The sequence below is a fragment of the Erythrolamprus reginae genome, chromosome 9 (genome assembly GCF_031021105.1).
Source record: "Erythrolamprus reginae isolate rEryReg1 chromosome 9, rEryReg1.hap1, whole genome shotgun sequence".
Lineage (NCBI taxonomy): Eukaryota > Metazoa > Chordata > Lepidosauria > Squamata > Dipsadidae > Erythrolamprus > Erythrolamprus reginae.
In genome coordinates, this window is record NC_091958.1 from 48,931,413 (window position 1) to 48,948,185 (window position 16,773).

A 16,773-nucleotide genomic window follows, 5' to 3' on the forward strand; every position below is an offset into this window, starting at 1 on the left:
TTAACCACTGTGTAACCAGGGCTTTTAGGGCAGTGATTGAATGCAAAGCCAGGCCAGAATTCCTGCTTCCTCTTTCCAACTTACCTAACCTCTCTTTTTTTCATCCCAGGAGACCCTTTCTGAAATGCGTATTGAATCTCTGAAGCTTTCCCTACTACAAAGGATTCGTCGCATCTCGATTCATCTGGCCATGTGGTTTCTCTCGTTGGGCTTCACGGTGGCCGCCTGTGCTGGCATTTACTCCTTTTGCCTTGTCAATTTAAAGGTTAGCTGCAACTCTTTGCTTTCCTACTTCTTCCTTTATCTTTTTTTTTCATACTTTTATACAGGGCCCCCCAAACTTGGCAACTTTGGCTGCCAATTAGTTTCCGGACACAATTCAAAGTGTTGGCAATGATCTATAAAGATCTATGATATAAATCCAATGAATGAATGAATGAATGAATGAATGAATGAATGAATGAATGAATGAATGAATGAATGAATGAAAAAAATAACTTGAAGACTTGTGGACTTCAACTCCCAGAATTCTCCAGTCCTATCATTCATTCATTCATTCACTCACTCACTCACTCACTCACTCACTCACTCACTCACTGTTTGTTTGCTTATTTATTTATTTATTTTGTCCAATACACAATAAAACACAATGAAGGTAATAGAGGACACCTTCGAGGAAATAGAATTAGAGAAAGAATAGAAGAGAGAGTATAGGATAAAATAATCAATGAGAGAATAGAAGAAAGATATAGGGATAGAAGAGAAGATATATGGGATATAGGAGAGACAATAGGACAGGGGTCGAAAGGCAGTCCAGTGCACTTATGCACGCCCCTTACTGACCTCTTAGGAATCTGGAGAGGTCAACCGTGGACAGTCTAAGTGTACAATGTTGGGGGTTAGAGGATGATACTACGGAGTCCGGTAATGAGGTCCACGCTTCAACAACTCTATTACTAAAGTCGTATTTTTTACAGTCAGGTTTGGAGCGGTTAATATTGAGGCTTGAATCTGTTATGTGCTCTTGCGTGGCTGTGGTTGAAGCTGAAGTAGTCATTGACAGGCAGGACATTACAGCATATAATCTTGTGGGCAATACTTAGATCATGTTTAAGGCGTCTTAGTTCTAAACTTTATGCCCTCTTCCCTTTGTCTCTCCCCTCCTGCAAGACATTTGTGAATATAGCATGACTAAGACTCAAGCAGATTAATTTGAGGTTTTAACAAAAGCTTCTGTCTCTTTCTTCACTCTCTTTCAAGTTATTTCTGAACGACGAAAATACACAGCTGGAAAATGAAGCTGCCATGCTGATCTTGCCTATCGTGGTGAGCCTCCTTAACCACGTGATGCCGTTCCTCTATTCCTTCTCCAGGTTGGTTGAAAAGTTCACCTATCCCAGGCACCAGATCTACACTGCTATTATCAGGTACGTGAAGAGGTTTGTAAGGGGCATGCATATGCACACCGTTGTGCCTACCGTCCCTGTCCTATTGTCTTCTTTTTATCGTTACTTTCTGTTGTGTTTGGGCCTGGGCCAGCCGTTGCTCCCACAGATGGGAGAGACGTGGCAGAAAGTGAATGTGAAAGCCTGGCTGACAGCCAGGAAGATGTGGCAGACAGCCAGGAAGATGTGGCAGACAGCCAGGAAGATGTGGCAGACAGCCAGGAGGATTCAGCAGACAGCCCAGGGGATTTGGCCTGCAGTCCCTCAGACAGTCTTTCCTCGCTAAGTTCATCTGCAGATCAATACATTGATCTACGTAGCCGAAGAGCAATGCAAAGAAGGGATCGCTTTAAGGAGTATTACAAATCATTATGGGAGCACCTGGGTTGGGTGTGGTTCCCTTAATGAGGGCTAAAGGGATAAAAAGGGAACAAGGGCCAAGGCAAACTGTGGCTGTTTATCTGTGTTGTTTTGTGGTTCCTGCTTCGAAGTTTCTGTGCCGTTGGAGTTTTCAACCCAGCTTTGTCGGACAAGTGGGAGGTGAAAACTCTGGGACTTGCTGTTTGCTTCAAAGATTCCAAAGGACTCCTGAAACGTCTTTGCTCATTCCAGGTTGTCTTTGTTTGTTTTTCCCTGTGTTTTTTGATTGCGGCTGAAGTAAGCCTTGCATTGTTTTCGGACATTAAGAACTGTTTTTTGAGTAAGCTATTTTTGTTTATCTAATACCAGTTTGCTGATTAGCAGAGCACGTGTGTGTTTGATTTCTTTTCACTGGACTATTAAACATTGCCGAGCCAGTCAGGCAGAATACTTTCTACTTATGCTATGCTTATACAAACTACTATCCTACACTTGTTTGACAAAAACCAACCAACCAACCAAACAAACAAACAAATAAATACCAAGCCATCTATTTACTCTACAGGTAACCCTTGACCTATGATTGGTCGCTTAGCTTATTCCTTCCTCCAGTTTTTCCATCCATCCATCTCTTTGGATGTGAGTTGGCCTGAGAGGGAGTAGCCGGCTCAAAGTCATTGTTCCCCATCAGGAATGTTCCGTGGCTGATAGGGGACTGGTGAAAGTCAATTTTTCTCCCTACCAGTTCTGTAGGCGTGGCTTGGTGGGCACGGCAGGGGAAGGATACTGCAAAATCTCCATTCCAGGGGAAGGATACTGCAAAATCCCCATTCCCTCTGTATTTCTTGGGGAAGGATATTATAAAATCTCCATTCTCTCCCCACTCCTGGTGGAAGGATACTGCCAAATCTCCATCCATTCCCTCCCCACTCCAGGGGAAGGATACTGCAAAATCTCCATTCCCTCTCTATTTCTTGGGGAAGGATACTATAAAATCTCCATTCTCTCCCCACTCCTGGGGGGAGGATACTGCCAAATCTCCATTCCCTCCCTATTCCAGGGGAAGGATACTGCAAAATCCCCATTCCCTCTCTATTTCTTGGGGAAGGATATTACAAAATCTCCATTCTCTCCCCACTCCAGGGGAAGGGTACTGCAAAATCCCCATTCCCTCTCTATTTCTTGGGGAAGGATACTATAAAATCTCCATTATCTCCCCACTCCTGGGGGAAGGATACTGCCAAATCTCCATCCATTCCCTCCCTACTCCAGGGGGAGGATACTGCCAAATCTCCATTCCCTCCCTATTCCAGGGGAAGGGTACTACAAAATCCCCATTCCCTCTCTATTTCTTGGGGAAGGATATTACAAAATCTCCATTCTCTCCCCAGTCCTGGGGGAAGGATACTGCCAAATCTCCATCCATTCCCTCCCCACTTTGGGGCCAGCCAGATATGATATTTGCCGGTTCTCCGAACTACTCAAAATTTCCACTACTGGTTCTCCAGAACCTGCTGAATTCCACCCCTGGCTGGAACATGGATGCTCTCCATCCTAATGCACCATCTTGGCCACTGTACCATCTATATTAGGAGGGAAGGAAACTGTTCTTTTTCCATGGACAGGCGATTGCTTTCAAATCCCCGACTCCAAAACTTTCAGAATAGACTTTGAGGAGACAATTGCGGGCATCCCACACACCTGAACCCTGAGAACTGTTGCTTCCTCTTTTGTAGGAATGTCATCCTGAAAATATCGATCATTGGAATCCTCTGCTACTATTGGCTCAACACAGTAGCTCTATCCAAAGTGCAGGTAGGTTTATGTTTTGGTATTGGTGCAAACTTCCTTATAAAGTGATGCAATTCCGTCTGTCACTCAAGTTGGATCAAGAGATTGTGCTTAGCCAAGGTTTGGTTACCTAGGGTCCATTGATCAGCCTGCTATTGGCTGGTTTTGTACAATGCATTAAGCCATAAACTATGGTTATTAAAAGATAGCTGTTGGCTTCACACAGTACATTAAACAAGATTTGAGGGCACAGCTCAGCACTCTCTGATATTTTCCAGGCACATAGAATAGAATTTTATTGGCCAAGTGTGATTGGACACACAAGGAATTTGTCCTGGTGCAGATGCTCTCAGTGTACATAAAATAAAATATACACTTGTCAAGAATCATGTGGTACGACACTTAATGATTGTCATAGGGGTCAAATAAGCAATGAAAAAATAATCCATATTAATAAAAATCTTAGGATATAAGCAACAGGTTACAGTCATACAGTCAACATGGGAGGAAATGGGTGAAAGGAATGATGAGAAAAACTAGTAGAATAGAAGTGCAGATTTAGTAGAAAGTCTGACAGTGTTGAGGGAATTATTTGTTTAGTAGAGTGATGGCGTTCGGATAAAAACCTGTTCTTGTGTCTAGTTGTCTTGGTGTGCAGTGCTCTGTAGCGACGTTTTGAGGGTAGGAGTTGAAACAGTTTGTGTCCAGGATGTGAGGGGTCAGTAAATATTTTCACCACCCTCTTTTTGACTCGTGCAGTATACAGGTCCTCAATGGAAGGCAGGTTGGCAGCCATTGTTTTTTCTGCAGTTCTGATTCTCCTCTGAAGTCTGTGTCGGTCCTGTTGGGTTGCAGCACCAAACCAGACAGTTACAGAGGTGCAGATGACAGACTCAATGATTCCTCTGTAGAACTGAATCAGCAGCTCCTTGGGCAGTTTGAGCTTCCTGAGCTGGCGCAGAAAGAACATTCTTTGTTGTGCTTTTTTGATGATGTTTTTGATGTTAGGTGACCATTTTAGGTCTTGAGATATGATAGAACCTAGAAATTTGAAGGTCTCTACTGTTGATACTGTGTTGTCTAGTATTGTGAGAGGTGGAAGGATGGAAGGGCTTCTCCTAAAGTCTACCACCATTTCTACGGTTTTGAGTGTGTTCAGTTCTAGATTGTTCTGGTCACACCACAAGGATAGTTGTTCAACTTCCCATCTGTATGCGGATGTTTTTACTCGGAATTTCCAAGCCAGTACAGCCACTGCCGAGAATTCTGGGAATTGATGTCCATGGACTTGGATCTGGCTTCAACATGTTGCATGAATAAATGACTATTTTTTTCCATTTTTAAAAAAAGTTTCTCCACTTTCAACATACAACTTCATACACCTTCAATACCTCTTATATACATGTATCATTATTTGAATACAATAAAATAAACTAGATCACATTCCAGATTAGTTTTATATTATTTCACCTGTATCCAACTTTCTTCCCTCCTTCTATCTCAGGCAGTTATTCCGCCTTTGCTACCTACTGTCTTACTCCTCCTCTCTCCATCTACTACTACCCTTCCCTTCTCCTTCCTCTCTCTAGTCTTTAATGACTATATTTTAATCTGTATTTCTCCCTATTAGTGCTGGGAAACCTTCATTGGCCAAGATATATACCGGCTGCTTATAGCAGACTTTGTCTGCTGCCTCCTGGGTTCATTCTTTGGTGAATTTCTACTACGGTATGTGCATAAATTTGTAATTTGATCCAAATTAGTCCCCAATTTACAACCATTCCTTGAGAATTTACCAGCTGGCTTCCAACAAGCAGAGTCAATAGTCTAATAAATATTATTATTATTTTATATTATTATTATTATATTATTTATTAGGAGAGGGACGGAAGACAAGTCTAAATAATAATAATAATAATAATAATAATAATAATAATAATAATAATAATAATAAATGGATTTGCTTAATGACTACATCACTCACTTAACAACCACAGAAATGGAGTTCCCATTTCTGGTCATGTTGCAAACTACTTGTATTTCTACATCTGGAGCAAATTTCTAGATAGAAATAAGCAGGTTGGAAACTGCTAGGCTACAGTTTATATCAGCAGAACCCCCAGTTGTTTTTTTTTAATTTTAATTTTATTTTATTTTGTCATACAGATATAGTATTGTATTGTAGTATGTTTAACATAATATAAGTATAAATTAGAGATAGAAAAGATAAAAAAGACATTAGGACAGGAACGGTAGGCACAAAGGTGCACTTACGCACGCCCCTTACAGACCCCTTAGAAAAGGGGAGAGGTCTATTGTAGATCATGTATGGTTGAAGATTTTGGGATTGGGGGAAGCAAAAACAGAGTCTTGTAGTGAATTCCAGGCGTTGACCACTCTATTGCTGAAATCGTATTTTCTGCAGTCTAGTTTGGAGCGATTTACATTTAGTTTGTATCTATTGCATGCTCTTGTGTTGTTGTTGTTAAAGGTGAAGTAGTCGCTAACAGGGAGTACATTGTGATGTATGATTTTATGAACAACAGTTAAATCAGTTCGGAGGCGGCCTAGCTGTAAATTTTCTAAACATAGTAATTGAAGTCTGGAGGAGTAAGGTAATTTGTTACATTCATTTAAAAGTGGGAAAAATAGAGTTCTTCCAAGCACATCCAGAAATCAGGAATTTGTTTTCAGTTTCTAAATGGAGACAAGGTTGGCTGATGGTCTAGCCCAGTGATGGCGAACCTTTTTTTCCCTTGGGTGCCGAAACAGCGTATGTGTGCGTTATCAATGCCTGGGAAGAGCCGCCCCGAGTCTGCGGAGAGGGGCGGCATACAAATCTAAATAATAAATAAAATAAATAAATAAATAAAAACAGCTTCCCCTGCCCCCCGGAGGCCCTCTGGAGGCCGGAAAAGACCTGTTTCCCAACTTCTGGTGGGCCCAGTAGGCTCCGTTTTACCCTCCCAAGGCTCCAAAAGCTTTACTGGAGCCAGGGGTGTGTAAAAACACCCTCCCCCATCCCCCGGAGGCTCTGGAAGCCAAAAACGCCCTCCCAGAGCCTCTGTACAAGCCATAAACCATCTGGCTGGCATACACATGCACATTGGAACTGAGCTAGGGCAACGGCTCACGTGCCAGCAGATATAGCTCTGTGTGCCATCTGTGGCATCCCTGCCATAGGTTTGCCATCACTGGTCTACCCTGTTGTAACCCAATTGTTCTTCCTTTCCATTTTTAAAAAAGTAAAAATTAAATTAAAAATGTAAAAAATGCTACTGCAATGCTAATTTAAAAATAGGGGTTAGAAACCTGCTTATTTAGATTATCATTCACAGGTCTAGATTAGTTTTATTTATATGCGCTTGATCAAAAGAACAACTTCCTTTTTTGGAAAAGATTCCTTACACATCCAGAATGTCTTTCGGCAGAGCTGCTGAACAAATCTGTTCTAAAAGATGTTTGCCCAAATTTCCATAACTCACAAATCTGCCATTTCAGAATTATTGGCACCAAGTGCTGGAAAAAACTTGGAGTGCCAGAATTTGACATCGCTCGAAATGTTTTGGATTTGATCTACGCTCAGACTTTGACATGGTAAGTGGAGGGGCCGGGGGGGGGGGGGGGGGGAAATCACGTTGTGAGCTACAAATCCAGGTGGATAAATACCCTTATCCAAGCACAATACCCTGTGTAATATTTTGCATGTTTATGTGACGTTTCGGTGAAATCACATTCACCATCATCAGGCCGAAGTTTCCAAGCTTCGTGCTGTTGTAAAATGGAATTTTACATTTTACAACAGCACGAAGCTTGGAAACTTCGGCCTGATGATGGTGAATGTGATTTCACCGAAACGTCACATAAACATGCAAAATATTACACAGGGCAAAACCCGAACTCAGAACACGGTTCAAGATTTTTTTGCCTCTTCTCAAGAACGATTTTCCACTTACAAACCCGAACCTCTAAAACTGTAATTGGAAAAGGGAGGGAGAAGCCTCTGTGGGGCCTCTCTAGGAATCTCCTGGGAGGAAACAGGGCCTGAAATGCGGGGAGAAGCCTCCGTGGGGCCTCTCTAGGAATCTCCTGGGAGGAAACAGCGCTGGAAAACGTGGGGAGGAGCCTCCTTGGGGCCTCTCTAGGAATCTCCTGGGAGGAAACAGGGCCTGAAAAGACGGGGAGAAGCCTCTGTGGGGCTTCTCTAGGAATCTCCTGGGAGGAAACAGGGCTGGAAAACATGGGGAGGAGCCTCCAAGGGGCCTCTCTAGGAATCTCCTGCAAGAAACAGGGTCTCCACTATCCTTGTGGTTTCCCCAATTGCACACATTATTTGCTTTTACATTGATTCCTATAGGAAAAATTGCTTCTTCTTAGAAACTTTTCTACTTAAGAACCTGGTCACGGAACGAATTAAGTTTGTAAGTAGAGGTACCACTGTACTCAGCTTACACTGAACAACCTCAGACTGTTGTGGCCTGCCTGCGGCCCATGTAGCTGATAGCAGATCCCGTTCGAGAAGAGACCGACTTGGTGATGCGCCATCAGCCTGCGTAGCTGGTACCCGAGTCGGACAGTGAGGAGGCTGTCGAGGACTCGGTGCCAGAAGCAGAGGTTCAGCCAGAGCCTTTGGAACCTCCAGCACCTCTTGGCAGGGATGAGGAAGAAGAGGTTTCTGTTCTTCTTCATGCACAAGCACACAGAGCTACCAAGAGATAGGAGTGGTTACTCCAGAGGAGGTCTCCTCGGGAGTAAGGCTTGGGGCTAATTGGCCACTCCCCTAGTCCAGGGGTAGGCAAAGTTGGCTCTTCTATGACTTGTGGACTTCAACTTCCAGAATTCCTGAGTTAGCATGATTGGCTCAGGAATTCTGGGAGTTGAAGTCCACAGGTCACAGAAGAGCCACCTTTGCCTTTCGCTTGCCCTAGTCTACTTAAGGACAGCGGAGGCAGCTGAAAGGCTGCAGGAAACAATGTTGTAGAGTTGTGAATCTGTTGTGAGTTCCTTGTGTCTAAGAAACTCTACTATTGCTGATAGAGAAAGACTTCTAGGCATTTTGCCAAGGGTTTGAAACTTCCTGAGATAAAAAGAAATAATTGCATTGCTCTGATTTAAGACTTTGCTGAACTATGCCAGCTGCTAATTTTTTATTGTATTTATTTTATTTTATTTTATTCTTTGTCCAATATACAATACATATGGAAGAGAATAGACATTAAGTAATATATATAAAGATAGAAAGTAAAAAAGAAGAGAAGATTAGTTAGAGTTTTTTTGTAAGTCTGTGTGTATCTCTCTACTATATAGCCAGTTACTAGTAGTGGTTTATTGATTAAATTAAGTTTGTCCAACCTGTGTGTTTGTTACGCTCGTAACTGGGACAGAACACAAGTCTTTGAATTCTGACTCAAATATATATTTTTTTCCTCCAGGATTGGAATCTTCTTCGCCCCTCTGCTTCCTGCCATCCAGATGATAACGTTTTTCATAATCATTTGTGTGAAAAAGGTTAGGCTGCTTTTTTGTGATGTTTTTCCCCCCTGCCAGCTTTAATTACATTGTTCCCCCTCAAGTCTTTTGCTTTTGCAGATTGCACATAAAGCCATAGATCAGTTGCCATTTGTTCAATGGGATGACGGTTAGCACTTTGGAACAGGCCAAGGATGAGGCATAATCAGTCTTCTTCTTCTTCTTCTTCTTCTTCTTCTTCTTCTTCTTCTTCTTCTTCTTCTTCTTCTCCTCCTCCTCCTCCTCCTCCTCCTCCTCCTCCTCCTCCTCCTCCTCTTCCTCCTCCTTTTCCTCCTCCTCCTCCTCCTCCTCCTCCTTTTCCTCCTCCTTTTCCTCCTCCTTTTCCTCCTCCTCCTCCTCCTCCTCCTCCTCCTCCTCTTCCTCCTTCTCCTCCTCCTTCTCCTCATCCACCTCCTCCTTCTCCTTCTCCTCCTCCTTCTCCTCTTCCTCCTCCTTCTTCTCCTCCTCCTTCTCCTCCTCCTCCTCCTTCACCTCCTTCTCCTTCTCCTCCTCCTCCTCCTCCTCCTCCTCCTCCTCCTCCTCCTCCTGATTTATATGCCGCCCCTCTCCGAGGATTTAGGGCGGCTTACAACATATAAAAGGGACAATATAAACATCCTAAATCCAATTAGTTTAAATTAATTAATCTAAAACGGCACCATTAAAAAATACTCATTCCTATTCAGTCAACTGACATACAGTACATTCGTTGGTCAGGGGGCTAAAGTGTAATGGCCCCAAGCCTGGCAGCATGAATGAGTCTTGTGGAAAGTGGGTGGTGGGTGGGGGCAGTATGAATCTCTGGGGGAGCTGATTCCAGAGGGCCGGAGCTCCCATAGAGAAGGCTCTTTCCCTAGGTCCCGCCAAGCAACATTGTCTAGTTGGCAGGACCTTGAGAAGGCCGATTCTGGGACCTGACCGGTCACTGGGAGTTGAAGTCCCCACATCACAGAAGAGCCAACTTTGCCTGCCCCTGTGTCTGGGGCAATGACGTTAACCCTCTAGAGTGCTATCCTATCTGCCACTGTGCGACTGGCAAACCATAGAGAGGCGCGGTGTTCTGTGTGAGTCAAGCTGTTGACGTGCCTGTGATCTCTCTACCTTGTTCCTCCAGATCAGCCTGCTGCGGAACTGCCAGCCTCCCCGCAAAGCTTGGCGGGGGTCCCAGATGAACACCATTTTTGTCTTCCTGCTCTTCTTCCCATCTTTCACTGGAGTCCTCTCGGTCATCGCGGTCACAGTCTGGAGGTCAGAAGTTCTTGGGGTCCACCCTTTTCAAGTAGCTTCAAGGCAGGGGGTGGGTTCTAGCTTATCTCGCGGCTGGTTCGCTTCCCTCCTGTTCTGCCTGGGCGCATGCCCAGTGCTGAAAACCAAGATGATGCCAGCGAGAGAGCTGCCTTGGGGGCGTGGGAAGCCAGAAGGACGTTGGAGGTCTTCTAGTCCAATCCCCTGTTCAGGCAGAAGACCTTATACACCATTTCAGACAGAGTTGTCCAGTCTCTTCTTAAAAACTTCCAGTATTGGACCATTCATTGGCTGCTGATTAGTTCCTGGACACAATTCAAAGTGTTGTTTATGACCTACAAAGCCCTACATGTCATTGGACCAGATTACCTCCGGGAATCTCTGCCGCACGAATCTCAGCGTCTAGTCAGGTCCCACAGAGTTGGCCTCCTCTGGGTCCCATCAGCCAGACAATGTCGGCTGGCGGGACCTAGGGGAAGAGCCTTCTCTGCGGGGGGCGCGGCTCTCTGGAATCAGCTCCCCCCCGAAGATTTGCACTGCCCCCCCCCCCGCCTTCCGAAAAAGTTTAAAGACTCATCTCTGTCGCCAGGCCTGGGGTCATTGGATCTCTCCCCCTGACCAACAAGTGTTTTTAGTGTGTTCACGGAGTAACTTGATTGTAAAAAATACGACTTCAGTAACCGAGTTGTCAAAGCGTGGAACTCATTACCAGACTCCATAGTGTCACCCCCAAACCCCCAACACTTTACTCTTAGATTATCTACGGTTGACCTATCCAGATTCCTAAGAGGTCAGTAAGGGACGAGTACAAGTGCACTAGAGTGCCTTCCGTCCCCTGTCCTATTGCTCTCCTATATCTCCTATACCTTTCTTCTATTCCTATATCTCTTCTTCTATTCTTTCATTGATATGTTCTATTACTATACCTTCTTTTCTATTCTTTCTTAGATATATTTTACTATGAGTATCTCCTCTATAACCTTCATCATGTATTTTACTATGTGTATATAGATATATACCCACTAAAACCCTCAATGAGTATTGGACAAAATAAATAAATAAATAAACAAACAAACAAACAAACAAACAAACAAATAAATAAATGATAATGAATGTTTTAAATTATATTAGGATTTTTAGGGTTTTTAAAATTATATTAATTGGATTTAGAGGTACTATTATATTTTCTTATATATGTTGTGAGCTGCCCCGAGTCCTCGGATAGAGGTGGCATACAAATCCAATTAATAAATAATAAATAAGTAAATTCACAACTTCTGGAAACAAGTCATTCCAGAGATCTCAAGATCCACAGATCTTCTCAAGGCCCTGCAGATACCCAGTGCTGTCTCTAATGCTGCCCAGCGTCTATGAGTGTTTCCTTCAGCGAATTTCTAAAATGACTATATTTGCATAAAAAGAACCTGTCCTTTTCTCTCTTTATTTTCCAAGACTGAAGCCTTCCGAAACATGTGGCCCTTTCCGAGGTCTAACAGCTCCCTTCGACGCTATCGCTGGCTGGATCTCAGTCTTGACTTCTTCCCCGAGCTCAGGATGGGTGGTGTGGATCTATCGCAACTTAATCGAGAGCACCCATTTCTTCTTCATCCTTTCGATCGTTGTGCTGTAAGTTTCCCATTAAAAGGAGGAGGAGGAGCAGAAAAGAAGAAGAGGTGGGATGGAGAAGGAAAGCGACCCATTTGTTAAAAGGACTCTTTTAATAAAATGCAGGACTTCTATTTGTGCCCTAAAAACCAGGGGTTAAATCCAGCAGGTTCTGAAGAACCAATAGTGGAAATTTTGGGTAGTTTGGAGAAGTGGTAGCAGAAATTTTGAATAGTTTGGAGAAGTGGTAGTGGAAATTTTGAATAGTTTGGAGAAGTGGTAGCAGAAATTTTGAATAGTTTGGAGAAGTGGTAGCAGAAATTTTGAATAGTTTGGAGAAGTGGTAGTGGAAATTTTGAATAGTTTGGAGAAGTGGTAGCAGAAATTCTGAATAGTTTGGAGAACCAGCAAATACTTCTGGCTGGCCCCACAATGGGGTGGGAATGGGGATTTTGCAGTATCCTTCTCCTGCCACACCATGCCCACCAAACCACGTCCACAGGACAGGTAGTGAAGAAATTTGTGTTTCACTACTGCTAAAAACCTAATAGGGCCTTTTCTGTCTGAGAGTCATTGGTGCTCTCTTGGTTCCTTGGTGGAACTGAAGTGAACTGAATCATTACCTAGTTTGGATAATTAAATGTTGGCAAGCCAACAACCAAGCTCAGCAAACAATAAGGACTCCTCATTTCAATCCTCAGCTACAAATATTTCACTTTATTGCTTTATTCCCTCTGGAAGCATAGTTTGGGAACTTGGCTAAGAATTTTTTTTTTTAAAGCGACACTGAATAAGAATATGGAACACAATTTATTGGCCAACAGTAATTTTACATTCCTGATTCTGTTTCAGGATGTTCATATACTTTTTCCTGCAAATCATCAATGGACGAAAAACAATGGTTAAACTGCTACAAGAGCAAATTGCTAACGTAAGTATTTTCTCAGAGGAATCCTGTCACTCTAGACCAGTGTTTTTCAACCAGTGTGCCATGGCACAATAGTGTGCCGCGAGACATGGTCAGGTGTGCCGCGAAGCTCAGAGAGAGAAAGAAAACAAGAGAAAGAAAGAAAGAGCAAGAGAGAAAGAAAGAGAAAGAGAGAAAGAGAACAAGAGAGAAAGAAAACAAGAGAAAGAAAGAAAGAGCAAGAGAGAAAGAAAGAGCAAGAGCGAAAGAGAACAAGAGAGAAAGAAAACAAGAGAAAGAAAGAAAGAGCAAGAGAGAAAGAAAGAGCAAGAGAGAAAGAGAACAAGAGAGAAAGAAAACAAGAGAAAGAAAGAAAGAGCAAGAGAGAAAGAAAGAGCAAGAGAGAAAGAGAGAAAGAAAGAAAGAGAGAGAGAAAGAAAGCAAGAGAGAAAGAGAACAAGAGAGAAAGAAAACAAGAGAACGAAAGAAAGAGCAAGAGAGAAAGAAAGCAAGAGAGAAAGAGAACAAGAGAGAAAGAAAGCAAGAGAGGGAGCAAGAAAGAAAGAAAGCAAGAGAGAGAGAGAGAGAAAGACAGGGAGGTAGGGAGAGAGAAAGAGAGCAAAAAAGAAGAAAGAAGGAAGAGAGGAAAAAAGAGGAAGGGAGAGAAAGAGGGAGAGAGAAATAGAGCGAAAGGGAGGAAGAGAGAGGATTTTTTTGTCCAAACTTTTTTTAGCACCCCCCCTCCCCCCTCAATGTGCCCCGTGGTTTTGTAAATGTAAAAAATGTGCCGCGGCTCAAAAAAGGTTGAAAATCACTGCTCTAGACAGTGGGATCTAGTCAAACTGGTTTAAATTACAGGAGGGTAGTGTCAAATACCAGGGAAATTAGGAGTCCCAGGCAGTTCAAATAGGTATAAAGATTTATTGTAAGCTTAACAAGAATCTGAATTACTAACGGTCGAAGGAAGTTAGCAGGGGATAAGAATAGAAAGGAATTCAAAGGGGTTGGATTTAGATCTTTTGCGGGCGTGAAGGGACTGATGACATGCTTGACCCCTCCCACATGGTCAACCTGGTCATCTTCTACAGGTAGCTCATTGTTGAATATCAGGAGAAACACTTTGAGAGATTTTACCACTGTAGCTGCTTCTATAAAGGGGTGTGGTGTGTGTTTTATCATTGAGAGTCTTCAGCAGAGACTAGACCGATGTTTCTCACAATTTCTGCAACTAGAGTCACTAAATATAAAACTTTGCAAATTCCAAAGATCACCCAGTTAACAAAGACCTTCTTCCTACGTTTTTATCTTTAAGAACATGTAAGTTTAGGGCTTTTTTTTTGGCAACTAAAATAATCCTTCAGTTGCATATGTTTATTCCTTTTCATTTCCTCCCTTTAAAAATGTCTTTAAACTGATTGTATGTTTAATACTAAACATGTAATCAAATATTAATATGTGTTGATCACTTGCGGGAAGCTCTAAGGCAACAAGTAGGAACATAGAAACATAGAAGACTGATGGCAGAAAAAGACCTCATGGTCCATCTAGTCTGCCCTTATACTATTTCCTGTATTTTATCTTACAATAGATATATGTTTATCCCAGGAATGTTTAAATTCAGTTACTGATGATTTACCAACCACGTCTGCTGGAAGTTTGTTCCAAGGATCTACTACTCTTTCAGTAAAATAATATTTTCTCATGTTGCTTTTGATCTTTCCCCCAACTAACTTCAGATTGTGTCCCCTTGTTCTTGTGTTCACTTTCCTATTAAAAACACTTCCCTCCGGAACCTTATTTAACCCTTTAACATATTTAAATGTTTCGATCATGTCTCCCCTTTTCCTTCTGTCCTCCAGATCTTGACCAGTGAAGGTAAAAAAAATGTAGATCACAGTGATCTACAGATCATTCTTTGAGGATCACAGGGCTAGACGGTGTCCTCTCGGCAATAGCACTTATTTATTTAATTCAATTTTTATGCCGCCCTTCTCTTTAGACTCAGGGCGGCTTACAACATGTTAGAAATAGCACTTTTGAACAGAGCCAGCCTATTGCTCCCACAATCCGGGTCCTCATTTTACCCACCTCAGAAGGATGGAAGGCTGAGTCAACCTTGAGCCGGTGATGAGATTTGAACCGCTGACCTACAGATCTACAGTCAGCTTCAGTGGCCTGCAGTACAGCACTCTACCTGCTGCGCCACTCCGGCTCTACTTAGGCGTATATACCACTTTAAACGCTTTACATCCCTTTCTAAGCAGTTTACAGAGTCAGCATATTGCCCCAAACAATGTGGGTCCTCATTTTACCGACCTAGGAAGGATGAAAGACTGAGTCAACCTTGAGCTGGTGAGAAATAAACTACTGGCAGTTGGCAGAATTAGCCTGCAATACTGCATTGCAACCACTGCGCCACCATGGCTCAAAACTAAACTCAGGAAAGTTTTAATTTTGGGTTGGAAGCCTTTCTAACATCTTGATCTAAGATACGTATGTATTTGCTATGTAGAACAGATTGCAATACACAGTATCTATAATGTTATTTTTTAATTATACTTCTTGTTTTGAGGTAGGGTGGTTTTTACCATTATTTATGAAGTTTTATTTGAATTTTAAATTATATTGTGAAAGCTTAGGAGTCAGTGTAAGCCACCAAGAGCATTTTTGACTGCAGTGTCGTAGAAATGTATTTAATTAATAAAGCAAAGAAGAGTTAGTGTTCAAGAAAAGCCTTTGACCATTGCTGCTAATTTTCTAAAGTGAAACATAGAAACATAGAAGTCTGACGGCAGAAAAAGACCTCATGGTCCATCTAGTCTGCCCTTATACTATTTCCTGTATTTTATCTTAGGATGGATATATGTTTATCCCAGGCATGTTTAAATTCACTTACTGTGGATTTATCTACCACGTCTGCTGGAAGTTTGTTCCAAGGATCTACTACTCTTTCAGTAAAATAATATTTTCTCATGTTGCTTTTGATCTTTCCCCCAACTAACTTCAGATTGTGTCCCCTTGTTGAAATATCAAATTAATTCATCTAACCCACCAACCCTTCTTATTTGAATGTTTCTTGATTTTTATAGGCAGGCAAGGATAAAGTGTTTCTACTGAAGAAATTACATGCGCTACAAGCTTCAAAGTTGCCCTCTTTGAGAAGGCAGCCACAGGTGAGTTTTACAGATTTAACCTTTGAAGACCGGGTGTATCATCCATTCCATTGCATATGCTGGTTGCTGAATAATGGTTTGCTGAAAAAGCACAATGGAGTACCCCAACATGCTTAACATCTAAGCCTATTATCAAGCAAACTCTGAAATAGCTTAGCATGTGTGAAGTGATCCCAACTATTCATTTTTATCTGGGAAACAGCAGATTGGAAATTTATTTATTTATTCATTCATGCATTCATGCATTCATGCATTCATTCATTCATTCATTCATTCATTCATTCATTCATTTATTGATTTGATTTGTATGCCGCCCCTTTCCGTAGACTTGGGGCGGCTCACAGCACAATAAAAACAGTTCATGACAAATCTAATAATTTACAATTTAAAATATTTAAAAACCCCATTATTAAACAGACATACATACAAGCATACCATACATAAATTGTATAGGCCCGGGGGAGATATCTCAGTTCCCCCATGCCTGACGACAAAGGTGGGTTTTAAGGAGTTTACGAAAGGCAAGGAGGGTAGGGGCAGTTCTATTCTCTGGGGGGAGCTGGTTCCAGAGAGTCGGGGCCGCCACAGAGAAGGCTCTTCCCCTGGGGCCCGCCCAACCAACTGTTGGGAGGAAGTGGGGCGAGAACATATGTATATATTCATATTTTGTCTTTGAATCTTTTGGTTGGAAATAATAATCTTCTCTGCAGTTCTAGGTATACCTAAAATTTTACTTGCG

The 16,773-nt window shown here is 42.3% G+C and overlaps 1 protein-coding gene across 3 annotated transcripts in view; it reads left to right on the top strand.

Moving 5' to 3' along the window:
- TMC5 (transmembrane channel like 5) overlaps positions 1-16,773 on the top strand; it is a 52,670-nt gene that overhangs the window by 29,713 nt on the left and 6,184 nt on the right. For all 3 annotated transcript variants that reach the window (XM_070761142.1, XM_070761141.1, XM_070761143.1), the window contains exons 12-21: positions 110-265; positions 1,261-1,427; positions 3,542-3,620; positions 5,227-5,324; positions 7,098-7,193; positions 9,029-9,104; positions 10,219-10,352; positions 11,802-11,975; positions 12,807-12,885; positions 15,951-16,034. In XM_070761142.1, coding sequence (XP_070617243.1) covers positions 110-265; positions 1,261-1,427; positions 3,542-3,620; positions 5,227-5,324; positions 7,098-7,193; positions 9,029-9,104; positions 10,219-10,352; positions 11,802-11,975; positions 12,807-12,885; positions 15,951-16,034 — 1,143 coding nt within the window. The remainder of the gene's footprint in view (positions 1-109; positions 266-1,260; positions 1,428-3,541; positions 3,621-5,226; positions 5,325-7,097; positions 7,194-9,028; positions 9,105-10,218; positions 10,353-11,801; positions 11,976-12,806; positions 12,886-15,950; positions 16,035-16,773) is intronic.